The sequence below is a fragment of the Colobus angolensis genome, unplaced genomic scaffold (assembly GCF_000951035.1).
Source record: "Colobus angolensis palliatus isolate OR3802 unplaced genomic scaffold, Cang.pa_1.0 Scaffold158, whole genome shotgun sequence".
Taxonomy (NCBI): Eukaryota; Metazoa; Chordata; class Mammalia; order Primates; family Cercopithecidae; genus Colobus; species Colobus angolensis.
In genome coordinates, this window is record NW_012114688.1 from 1,428,518 (window position 1) to 1,441,193 (window position 12,676).

Consider the following 12,676-nt stretch of genomic DNA (forward strand, 5'->3'; position numbering starts at 1 on the left):
GACAGCTTTTAAGAGTTTAGTATACTCCTATGAACAAAATTTTGAGCATATTTGTTTTTTACTACCTGATTTCTCCAGAATTTGGAAATATTTGTGAGTATTCTTAACTTATGGTAATACAGTTATTTGCACAAGTGCAATAAGAATCTGTTTTAATTTGTAACAGGACACAATTGGAGAAGTTGGTTATTTTACCAAGGCTTTGACTGAAATGGTGTGCTTTCCTTTAAGGAATCAAACGCGACTTATGGAACCAATAAAACCCTTGGAAAAACTGGCCTCATATTTTGTGTACTTAGTGCCTGTACAGGGTTTCTGACCTGTGCTAAGTGAAGAATGTCACTTTCTGACAGGCCCAGAAGCCTCAGGTTTATCTTGGAACCTCAAGAGGAGAGGAAATTCACCCAACTCATAGGTATTTGATTGCATAAACCCATGGCTGGGCTCGGCTTATAAAAGTCCTATCTGAGATTCCTCCTATGAAAGTCCAACAAAGCCAGTTTAAAAGCCTATGTAAAAAATTTCTTGTTGCACTGTATAGAAAAATTAGGCCAAGTATAATAAAGCAAACCAGATGTACCATGATTTGTCTTTAGTAAAAATGGGAAACTGGAGAGAAAAATTACATTTCACAACTATAGTAGACCTGTTGTTAGATTCTAGTCTTTCCTAATGTTTTCTCAATGTTTATTATTTTCTAGTTTGGACCAAATTGTAATTTTTCTTGGCTATAAGTCTTCAAAATAATGTTTTCAATTTTCTTCCTTCTTATTTGCCCTATTTTTCCTAATTTGGAGTCACTGAAAACTAACTTGTGCTTTCTTAAAGCCCTGCGAACTGAAGCCAGACAACTTAAACTTCAGAAGAAAATAACAGCAACCTGTTTACATACCTAAGCCACTTTCATACCTACCTACTGATATATGGATTTCAGAGTAATATAGCCTATATCAATTTTTCCAGGATTGTTCGTTTGTTTGTTGTTGTTTTTCTCCCTTCTTCCCCCATTTCCTCTTCACAGGACATGAGACTTCACAATCTGCTAAAAATGAGCTTTTGGGACCTAACCCATCTAGGAATAAACTGTCCTAGCCATGAGAGATCAGATAAAACCCAAGACCAGAGACTCATTTTCTTCTAAAATGTTTTCTTGAAAATATTTTTTAAAAAGAAATGGGGGAAACATAAAAGGAAAATATCTTGGGTCCCAAAATTATTAAGCTGAGGGAGAATTCAAGCTGGGAACTGCTCAAGACAAACCTACCTCCCATTCTATTCAATGTCATCCTCTGCTCGCTGATATAGATGCATATTCTGATTGCTTCCTTTGGAAAGGCTTATCAGAAACTCAAAAGAATGCAACCATTTGTCTCTTACCTACCTGTGACCTAGAAGCCCCCTCCCTGCTTCAAGTTGTCCCCACCTTTCTGGACAGAACCAACGTACATATATTGATTGATGTCTCATGCCTCCCTAAAATGTATAAAACTAAGCTGTGCCCTGAACACCTTAGGCACATGTTGCCGGTACTTCCTGGGGCTGTATCACGGGCACACATCCTGAACCTTGGCACAATAAACTTTCTAAATTAACTGAGACCTGTCTCAAATTCTCAGGTTCACATACTCATATGAATAACTGACTACTAGATAGCTTAACAGCCATCTCAAAGTGAATAGATGGACAATAAAATAACCTCACATTAATTCAAAAAACAGTTCTTCCTCTATTTAAGGAGAACAAACAACTACCTTGAAAATTGGAGACAAGTTGAAAACAGAGAATCACAACTTACTGGGAGCAGAAAATGCCACTGAAGCCAGCAATTTAAAAGGCAACTAGCTAACTACTGAAGACTTGAGTACAGACTAACGAGAGAAAGAAAATAATCTGGGGGGCCCCTACATTTTCATGAGCTTTACCTCTATGTGGCCACAAAGTTCTCAGGATGAAGATTAAAGAAAAATTTCCTCATGGTTCTAGCAGGTGGATAGGAAGTAACCATTCTAAAATACACCTACAATGTTATGTTCTCCTTAACAAGCACCTGCGCTCAAGGACAACTACTTTACCAGAGCCTAACTAGAGTTTTATCAGGGTCTAACTGACATGGGGGAAAGGAAATACCCAACTCTGGACCCCATTAGCCATCTTTTCCCCTCAAAGAAAAAATGTACTGAAAAGCACTTGTCAAGGTCTCATCTCAGGGACAAAGACCCATTAAAACACTAAGAGCTAATCATAGGATTGTCAAACCCTTCCCCTCCCCCTACATCTTCCCACTGATAGGAATAGGAAGCAGGGAAATTCTAGGCAGAAGAGGGCAGGTCCTTGGCAAGGGCCCCACCCTCAAGCCTGGAATCATGGCCCAAAGTAAGAACATACATCTGTGTTTTCCTGCTTGAATGCTGCCTTTTCCAAAATCACCCATGGCCCACTCTGCCCCACTATCCTGTGCCCATAAAAACCTCAGGCTCAGCAGGCAGAAAGAGAAGCAGCTGGACGTTGGAAACTATGGTTGGACGTCAGAGAGAAGTGGCTTGACTTCAGAGGGACAGCTTGACGGTGTATCTTTGAAGAGGAATCTGGCTGGGGATGGCTGAACTTTAGGGGAAGATTACGTTCCTGTTCCGTCCCTTTTTCAGCTCCTCTTCCCACTGAGAACCACTTTTATCACAATAAAATCCCCTGCATTTACCAGCTTCAACTCTCATGCGACCTCATTCCTCCTGGACACTGGACAAGAACTCAGGAGCCATTGAGTGTGGGTGCAAAAGGCTGTCATGCTGACCCTCCACTGAGCTGTTAACACTTAAGCTCTCTGTAGACAGCAAAGCTAAAAGGGCACTGTAACACCTCCTCTGGGGTTTCAGGGGTCGTGGGTACCCTCCCCTAGATACTGCTGGGGAGCGAGTATGCAGTTCACTCTTGAAGGCGCCCAAAAGCACTCACTCTGGCTCCTGCATTCACTCACCTGTGCTCCACCTCCCTAGAGGGGTGGAGCAGCGAGTGAGTGGAGTTTGCCCCTGCCAGTGCCTGTGCACTCCAGTTCCTACCTGTGAAGGAGTCACTATCCTGTTTCACCACCACATCTATAGGGCTCCTGTATAATAATGGGATTACAATGGAAAGAACTGCAAGGCTGACTTTATTTAAGAAGTCCCTAGGGAAATTTTAAGAGACAGAAACAAGGACAGTAGAGGAAAAGGATGCCTTACACATTTACAACTAAACAGTAAACATAGCCTAATTCCTAGTGACACAAACATAAAACACTACCAGCCTATTTAATCTCAGTTTACATTACCTATACAATACGTTCAGCTCTCAACAAAAAATTGTCAGGCATATCAAAAGGTTAAAAAAAAAGTGTGAAGAGACAAAGCAAGTATCAGAACCACACTGACTGACAGATATTTTATAACTGTAAGACTGTGAATTTAAAATACTTATGATTAATATGGTATGGGTTCTAATGGAAAAAGTGGATAATATTCAAGAACAGGTGAGTAATGTAAGCAGAGATAAAAACATTAAATAAAAATCAAAAGGAAACATGAACATGTAAGGAATATAAAGGCACTGGACAGAGAAATAGGATGAAGGGTTGAAGAATCAGCAGTTGTTTTTATTGCCATGGTAGACTTGTCCAATATTGTAAAACTAAAGGCAAGGATCTAACACAGGAAAAGAGAAAGTGGAAAATTGACAAATATTTGCTTCATGAGATCCTTTCCAAGGTCAGGATTAAGTCCTAAAAGAAGGAAGATGAGAAATAACAAATTAGGTCAAACCAAAAGGTTGTAAACTTGTCTGTGAAACTTCGTTTTAATTAGATAACATGGCTACTGCAAAAAATAAAGGTTATACTACTTCCCATCTCCCACCCCATTTTTTCTTCTACATGTTATGAAATTGTCAACATTTAAGAAACTCCCAAAGGAATTTTTCTTACACCCCATACTATGAGTTGGACAGTTTTCATATTTTTCAATTTAATAAATTCAATTTCATTTTACCTTCAAATTTCCATACCTCAAGGTGAAAACAAAAACCACACAAGATAAGCAGTAACCAAAGTTACTGAAGTAAATATTCATTCAGCAAATATTTATTTAGCACCTTCTTCATTCTAGGCAATGGATACCGTATTGAACAAAACAGAAATCTTTGCCCTTTTGGAGTACTATCCTTAGGTGAAGACGGATTAATAAGCAGGTATACTATAAACTTGCAGAAAAACTTTTTTTTTTTTGAGACGGAATCTAACTCTGTCAACCAGGCTGGAGTACAATGGCAGTGATTATGGATCACTACAGCATCACCTTCCTAGTCTCAAGTAAACTTCCCACCTCAGCCTCCCAAGTAGCTGGGACTACAGGCATACGTCACCACACCTGGCTTAATTTTTTGTAGAGATAGGGGTTTGCCATGTTGCCCAGGCTGATTGTGAACTCCCAAGCTCAACCAATTTGCCCACTTCAGCCTCATAAAGTGGTGGAATTACATGCATGAGCCACTGCGCCTGGCAGGAATAAATTTTATGGAAAAATTCAAGCAAAGGTGAGGGACTGAAGAGCTCCAAGGGTGAAGTATTATTACTTTATATTACTTTGGAGCACAGGCTCCAAAGAGGGAACACAGTGTGCCTGATGTGCTGTGGAACAACACGGAATGTAATTAGGCAAGGGGAAGAGTCTATAGTGAAATCCTCTGGGGTCCTGTAAAGAGTTTTACTGAGTGAAATGGAAAAAACTTGAGAAATGTTTTGGGCAGAACCACATTGATTACTACCTGGAGGGTGTTGGCAAGGAGACTATTTAGGTGGGTATCACAATGTAACACAGTGATTTACATGGGAGTGGTAGTCTGGATTTATTTGGCAGGTAGAAATGGTAAAATTTGCTTATGGAGTGAGGTATAAGATGGAAGTCAAGGGTAATCCCAAAGTTTTTCACCTGAGTGAGTAATTGAAGAGTGGAATTTGCCATTTACTAAAATGAGAAAGATGGCAGTTAATTAGAAAAGAGAGAAAATATTATACACTTAGTTGTAGATGTGAATTTTGAGATGTTTATTAACTTATAAGTGCAGGTGTTTTTTCTTAAAGTCTGTCTTCTTGGGAGAGGTCTTAGCCGGAGATGAACATTTGTGAATCATCATTATAGGTGATACTTAAAGACATCAGAGTGAAGAGGTTTATGGACTGACCCAGCAACACCAATACAGTCCTGGATCGTCAGCTATGAACCACATATACAATGGTGATCTGGTAGCAGAGCTGAAAAATTCCTATTGCCTAACAACGTTGTAGCTGTCACAACATTCAAGCACAAGACATTACCTTTTCTATGTTTACATACACAAATACTTAGCATTGTGTTACAATTGCCTACAGTATTCAGTACAGTAACATGCTATGCAGGTTGGTAGCCTAGAAACAACAAATGCATTTTCATCATTATGCGAACACCGTTTAGTGTACTTACACAAATCTCGATGTATAGACTACTACAGCCTAGGTGTACAGCCTACTATACACTTGTAGCCTAGGTGTATAGTAGCCCATACATCATCTACGTTTGTGTAAGTACACTAGAAGATATTTGCAAAATGCTGAAATTGCCTAACAAGGTATTTCTCAGAAGGTATCACCATCGATGCATGATTGTATTTAGTTATGGTAGTGAGGAACAGATACCAGCAAAGGATCTGGAAAAGGAGAAACCATGAACCAAGACAAGAACTAGGAAGAGTGGTTTCTCAGAACCCAAATACAGCTTTTCAAAGCTCAAGAAGTAATAAACTAGACCAACGCTGCTTCATTTAACAAAGAATGAAACTGTGGATCAGCCATTGTATTTGGCTGCATGGCTATTGTTGACTTTCACAGAAGCTGTTTTGGTGGAGCCGTAGGATGGACAAAAGCGTGAGTACCATATTCAAGAGAGAATGCAAGGTTCTCTCCCAAGAACTCTCAACAAGTTCCGCTGAAGAAAGATTAGCTGAGGTGGAGGAGATTGCAGAGGGGAAGAGAAAACAAATAAGGAACTTTGGAGGAACTTAGTGGACAGTATTATGGGCAGTACTAACGAACCATTTAAAGACAAGTCCACATAGCTGTGTGCTTTTCTCCAGTCTTGCTCAACTGATGCATAACAGTAGAATGTTGGAAGCAGGAATTAGTTTTAAGGTAAGATGGTATTGAGGAGACGACAATAAAATACCTCTACTACAGAGCACAGCAGTGTTTGGCCTGGTGGCTCACAGAAGCTGAGGCTCTTGAACGTCTGGGCACAGCATGAAGGCACCAAGCTTCAGAGATTGCAGGCCTTAACAAACTAGAAGTGCTAGGAGGAAGGATGGTTCTAAGCAAACCAGGTCTTTTCTCACAGAGCAAGCACAGCAGTAGAGATTTTATTTTATTTTTTAGACAGTCTCGCTCTGTTGCTCGGGCAGCAATGGCACGATCTCGGCTCACTGCAACCTCCGTCTCCCGGGTTCAAGCAATTGCCTCAGCCTCCCAAGTAGCTGGGATTACAGGCATGTGCCACCAGGCCCGGCTAACTTTTTGTATTTTTAGTAGAGACCGGGTTTCACCATGTTGGCCAGCCTGGACTCGAACTCCTGACCTCAGGTGATCCAACCGCCTCAGCTTCCCAAAGTGCTGGGAATTACAGGCGTGGGCCACCGCGCCCGGCCCAGTAGATTTTTTTTTTTTTTTTAAGACTGTGGTAGGTCGATAAAGGAGCCATTTGTCGTCTGGGCGCTTCGAGGTCTAGAGACTGAACTCAGTTGGGGTACGGCCCTTTCCAAATGTAGAAATATCCATTAATAGAAGGGCTCCCTCCGGGACCCCGGGGAATGGACTACGGTTTTAACGCCGGAACTTACAACCTGAAGTTCTGCTGCTTGTGACTGCCTGCCGGAGAGACTGGCATGGTGGCGACCAGCTGGGGAGTGGTCCACCACCCCTTTTCTGGCCGCCTCTGAAGTCCCTGTACCTCCAAGCCCCTGCGTTGGCGGCTCGGGCCAAGGCTCGGGAATGTTTGCCGGACGTCATGGCGACGGTGGAGCTCTGGCTCAACAAGCGGCCGCGCGGTTGGCTGGCGGCACAAGGCCGAGGAGGAGGGCGGAGGCGGAGGGGAGGGCAGAGGGTTGGTGGAGCAGGAGGAAGCTCCGGACGACGACTAGAAGAAGGAGGCGGGCGGCCCGGGCCTCAGGCCCCTCCCAGGCTCTGAGTCTCCCGGCTGCAGGCGGATGGATGGGGCTTCTTCAGGCGGTGGCGGCAGCAGCGAAGGTGGCGGCGGCAGCAGCGGCAGCGGCTGTAAGTGCAGCCTCCACAAGCCATCTCTCCCCTTCTGTTCCAGTTTGGGATGAGGGGCTCCTGAGGTGTCCTCAGTCCCCTTTCTCTCCTTCCCCTCCCCCACAGCAGTGTACCGCCCGGAAGACCCTTAACTTCCGGGGAGGGGCTGCCTCAGAACGCGCCTGGCTTGCTCGCTGCCGGCGGCCGAAGGCGCATGTGCAGCTCCCTCCCCGCCACCGCCCACTGCCTCCCAGCGCCGCCTTTTTGCCTTCCTGGTGGCGGCGGCGCGCTGGGAATCCGCTGCGGAGTGAGTTCGCCTCGCCCCGTTCGCTTCGGTCCCTGATCCCAGCCGGGGTGGGGCTAAGCTGACCACCCCGCTGTGGCTCCGCCTCTTTCTCCTGTATTTCCCTCACTTGTGTCCCAGTCCCGGGAGGCTCCCGCTTGCACTGCAGCCTTTATGGTGAGCAGCGCCCTGGGCCAACCTGCGCTTTTCGGATGGAGTCAGGGAGGGAGGAGAGACTCGAATAGGGTATTATTGTGAGGAAACGAGGTCCTCCTAGCGCGTAGGAGGATCCCTTGGGACAGATGCTCGCCGCTCTTTAGTCTTGTTCTTTCAGCTTCTAGTGGCTAGGTCCTTGGCCTGGAGCCTGTCTGTGGTCCCTGCATGCTGTGTGACCTTGAGCGAGTCACTATCCCTTTCTGGGCTTCAGTTTTCCCTATTTAAAGCTTCCTCCAACGCTACAATTCTGTATTTCTGCAGAAGAACTTATGTAATTACAAGATTGACTTGGCTATTGAGGCCGCTTCACCGAGATGACCCGGAGTTGACTGAATCTTCTTCACTCATGGGTGGAATGAGGCGACGTATTTATTGGGTCGCTTTTATTCCTTTACCATTGGTTACAAATTGCATGACTTAAGGCTCATTAAATGTTTTTCTAAAATTGTCATGGGATCCTTGTCCTAATTCCCGACCGTCTTTTTAAACATGTGAAACAGGGTGGATGGTGAGCTTGTATCTCGTTTCTGTCTCCTTGCTACTGAGGCTCTCTTTCCTTTGATCCAGATGGTGTGGTCGCTCGATTCTCCCAGTGCCTGGCTGAGTTTCGGACGTGGTTAAGAACCAACTGGTTGAGGTTCAATGCAGACAAGACGGATGTGATGCTGGTAGGCAGGGGTACGCTTGGAGATTAAGGGAGGGAAAATCCAAACTCCCTCAAGTAATGTGAGATTATATTACTCTTCTTATATGTTCCAGTGTTTGAGAACTGATGGGCCAAAAATTTCCAGAATTTGGGTGAGATAAAAATAACATGTCATCAATGTAAGAACCATAAACATACAGTTTGTAATATGCTGATAAAATGGGGCCACTGGATAGAACTATGTAAAACTTATGAAAAGAAAATCCAAAACTGTTATTTGAAGAACCGAAAGCCTACGTAAGCGTTTTAGAGTGGCATTAATAATAAAAAATGAGACTAATGAAAAGATGATGCTGATTGTCACTATAGATGTGGGGCTTCCAAATGTAATAGGCTAAGTTTTTTAGATTTAGGTATTTTCAACCAAATTAGTAATTATCCATACAATTTTACCATCACATCATAAAGACATAGTGTAGGCTGTTGCTTTTAAATAAAAATTTCAGGAAATAGTTTATAAACTAATCTCAAAAGAGACTCATGGACCCTAAAAATTGTTAGATATAGAATTTTTTAGTTTTGGATGTGTTGTATTAATCTATTGCAGTCAGCTAACCCCAGAGTCTAAACTATTACAAATACAGTATTTTCTTGGTGCATTTTGAGAGGTACCTTTTTGGATTGCATAACAGGTTTATATATTTTATATATATATATTACTTGTATTTGAATCAGGTGTTGGTACTGAATAAAAGGTTATATTTCTTAGGTATATGTGAATTGCCGAAGAAGTTTGTTCATTGGTTCGTTTAAGGTACTGGTTGAAGTAAGATTGTGATACTAAATGCTTTTGTTAAAAGCATAATAATAACTGAGGGGTTTGTGTGTGCGTGCGCCTTATAGCCTCTATAGAATTGTTTAATAACTTTTGAATGGAAGGTTCAGTAAATTGCTCACAAATGATTTATCAATATAATAGCAGTTTTGAGTAGCTTAATGTCATAAAAATTAATGTTAGTTTGCCTGAAAATAAGGCAGCTTTTAGGTGGGCAATAGGAGCTGAAGAGGCATTTATTCAGGCTTTCTATAGGGGTTTTTTGTTTTGGGACATTAATCACAAACCTCACATAAAATTGGAATTCGCCACACTTTTTTAGTTTAAATATTTTATACACAATTTCAACAGAACTACTGTTTTGGATATCACATTAATAAATAACAAAGTGTAATTAAGCAGACACAATTAATGGTGCATTTTCTCATGCCTTTAGCTCTGTCATGTCCTATTTTCAACTCTTCTAGTATGAATAGGCTTTAAAAATAATTTTTTTTGTTAACCCAAGTATAAATATTAACTGTTTGCATTTGGATACAAAGAAGATGTCTGTTGAATTAATCCAAAGTGCTGAAGAACTAAGGGTAATGGATGGAAACAACAAGGAGGTAGATTCTGGCATGATAAAAGAATGTTTTAAACATTTGAACCTTTTTTGAAAAGAGAAGCCTTTTTATGAGATATAGTGAGTCACTGGAGGTGTTTAAACATAGGCAAAAAGCCTGGTAGTAGAAGCATGATGAGAGATTACTATTTTGACAGGGTAGAGAATTGACTAAAAGATCTCTAAGGTGCCATCCAATACTAAAATTCTATGACTAGTGAATAGTTAATTTTTATATATTTAATACTGAAGAGGGTAAGTAAGCATTTTGATAAAGACTTTTCATTCCCTAAGGTGGCTCCTGAAAATTTTACAGTTAAGTGTATCACTAAAATAAAATAATAATGGAAGTATACTGAATTCAGTGGTAATGTGTTACCTATGAATTGCAGTATTAGAGCTGTTTCTTTTTTATAATATCTGAACCTAAAAAGACCCACTGAATCCACATTTATAAAAAGGGGAAGAAGAAAAATGTAGAGATTTTCTTCCCTCAATAATAATAATACCATTTAAATTTAGTAATATTGACACACAATATTAATAAACTTAAAAAATTATTTAGGCCAGGCACTGTGGCTCACGCCTGTAATCCCAGCACTTTGGGAGGTTGAGTCGGGCGGATCACGAGGTCAGGAGATCGAGACCATCCTGGCTAACACGGTGAATCCCCGTCTCTACTAAAAATACAAAAAAACAAAATTAGCCAGGCGTGCTGGCGGGCGCCTGTAGGCACAGCTACTCAGGAGGCTGAGGCCGGAGAATGACGTAACCCGGGAGGCGGAGCTTGCAGTGAGCGGAGATCCCGCCACTGCACTCCAGCCTGGGCAACAGAGCGAGACTCCGTCTCAAAAAAAACAAAAAATTATTTAACAGTAAGATAGATACCCATTCAGAAATGTTTCAGACTTCATTTTCCTGACAATTTTAGGATTCATTCAATAGGTTACTAGACTGTGATCCCCTGCTCTTTATCACAGTTGGGATTTCTGTTGGTAATTTAACTGAAGAATCAAAGATTCATTTTACTTAAGCAAGCAAGTTATTCCCGTACCTTGTATTTTAACACTTTTAATTTTCCTTTGGTAGGCAAATTTCATAAATTAGCTTTCATCTTTTAATGGAAAACCCTCCTTCTCCATGGTATAAAGCCTGAGTTTGTACCTCTAGGCCCCTAATTGTGTCTGTACCTACCTCAGGTCCATGTACATCCATTGTTCTTTGCCTTCAGCTCTTTTCATTAAGTGTATTGATTGAAAACTATTCGGATATGAACTGACACTTTTAAAAAGTCATTTTTATTTCAAGTCCAAAGCACTGACATAATTCAACAGGGTAACTCTTAGAAGCTATATACCTCTGCTAAAATACTTATTCCCCCAAGGAATCCTCAAAAACACTTTTATATAAGTTTTCTAAAAGATAAAATGAAAATACTGTACAGTACAGTTAATGGTAAAAATTGTTTGTAGATTTGGGAACCTTAAAGTTTTCCTTTCTCTTCTTTCCCTTGCTTTTCTTTCAGTAGAAAATGTGCATCAGATGTTTATGTTTAATTGGTTTACAGACTGTCTGTGGACTCTTTTCCTGTCAAATTACCAGGTAATGTCCTTTCACTTAGCAGCTACTTCATATATCTGTAAATGCAGTTTATTCATGCACAGATTATTATTGGACATAGCAGTTTCAAATTAACGTTGAATCTTTGGAAATAGGAAAATGCTTGATAGAGTCTAGAATTTTAAGGAAATATAAATAATTTAATAGCCTCCCCTATATTGCATTATAAGTTAAGTATAAACTTTAAGGAAAATTGTATATGTACACATTTATGCAATATATTGTAGCATTGGTTCACATTATTTGAAGGGAATGAATAATTCTCGTATTTAAATGGTTGATTTTGGTAGCCACTTTTGAAACTGCATTAAGAGGAACTCTTGAAGATTAGGAAAAAAATCTCAGTCTTTTGAAATAAAGACTTTAAAACTGGTTTAGTAAAATATGTTAGTGACTGTTTTAATGTCACCTTTGTGTTATTCAGTATCTGCCTTAGTATAATGGAAGTGAAACATGTTAGTTACTTTGAAATCATTGGCTCTGGCTATCATCAGCATTGTTATCATGGCCAATTGGCAGCTGTAGGCCAATATATTAAACTTTCAAGTTACCGGCATTTCAGGCATTGCAAATAAGTAGGTTCTCCCTCCATGATACTAAATAGATGATATCCATAAAATAGTCAATTTTCAGTATTTTCAATCTTGTCTAGTTGTGCAAAATTCAACCAGTACATAACTGTTGCTACTGGCATGACAGAAGTGTGTGAGAAAACGCAAATGACATGAGGATGGCAGACTGCCTGTCACAACCCCTTCCATTAATTTTTGCTCTGACCTCTTTAGAGATTTGGGGATATAGAATTTTACATTTCCTGTCGGGAATCTACTGATTGAGAAATATTTGTCAAGGCATAACCGCTTTCAAAGCACAATTCTTGCCGCTGTTGCATCACAGCAACATCCGTTTTTTAGCAAATGCATTTCAAAAACGACCTACATGTAAAATATTACGTATTTTTCCCCTGCTGTGTCAATGCTGGATGTGGCTCCTTTGGCACTGTTCCTTGACCTCTCTGATCCGTAGACCACCCCCTCCGCCTGGAGTCGCGGATCAGCTAGAGCCAGAGAAGCGCCCCGCATGGATGCCCACCTCCTCCCACACCCACCTTGACTCCGCCCCCTCCGCTCTTCCCGGGGAGGGCCGGCCGCGGGGCCGCGCGCGCG

At 41.3% G+C, this 12,676-nt stretch overlaps 2 protein-coding genes across 11 annotated transcripts in view; one reads left to right on the plus strand and one right to left on the minus strand.

Moving 5' to 3' along the window:
* Positions 1-7,443, minus strand: part of WDR78 (WD repeat domain 78) — a 106,838-nt gene extending 99,395 nt beyond the window's left edge. The window contains 2 exon segments of the mRNA XM_011936870.1: positions 6,895-6,979; positions 6,982-7,443. Coding sequence (XP_011792260.1) covers positions 6,895-6,979; positions 6,982-7,063 — 167 coding nt within the window. The 5' untranslated portion in view covers positions 7,064-7,443.
* Positions 7,127-12,676, plus strand: part of MIER1 (mesoderm induction early response 1, transcriptional regulator) — a 67,801-nt gene continuing 62,251 nt past the window's right edge. For 3 of the 10 annotated variants that reach the window (XM_011936860.1, XM_011936866.1, XM_011936867.1), the window contains exons 1-3: positions 7,127-7,327; positions 8,373-8,473; positions 11,419-11,492. In XM_011936860.1, coding sequence (XP_011792250.1) covers positions 11,433-11,492 — 60 coding nt within the window. In that variant the 5' untranslated portion in view covers positions 7,127-7,327; positions 8,373-8,473; positions 11,419-11,432. Of the gene's footprint in view, positions 7,328-8,372; positions 8,474-11,415; positions 11,493-12,676 lie in introns of those variants that run through there. The other 7 variants (XM_011936857.1, XM_011936863.1, XM_011936869.1 and 4 more) reach the window with 5 other exon arrangements.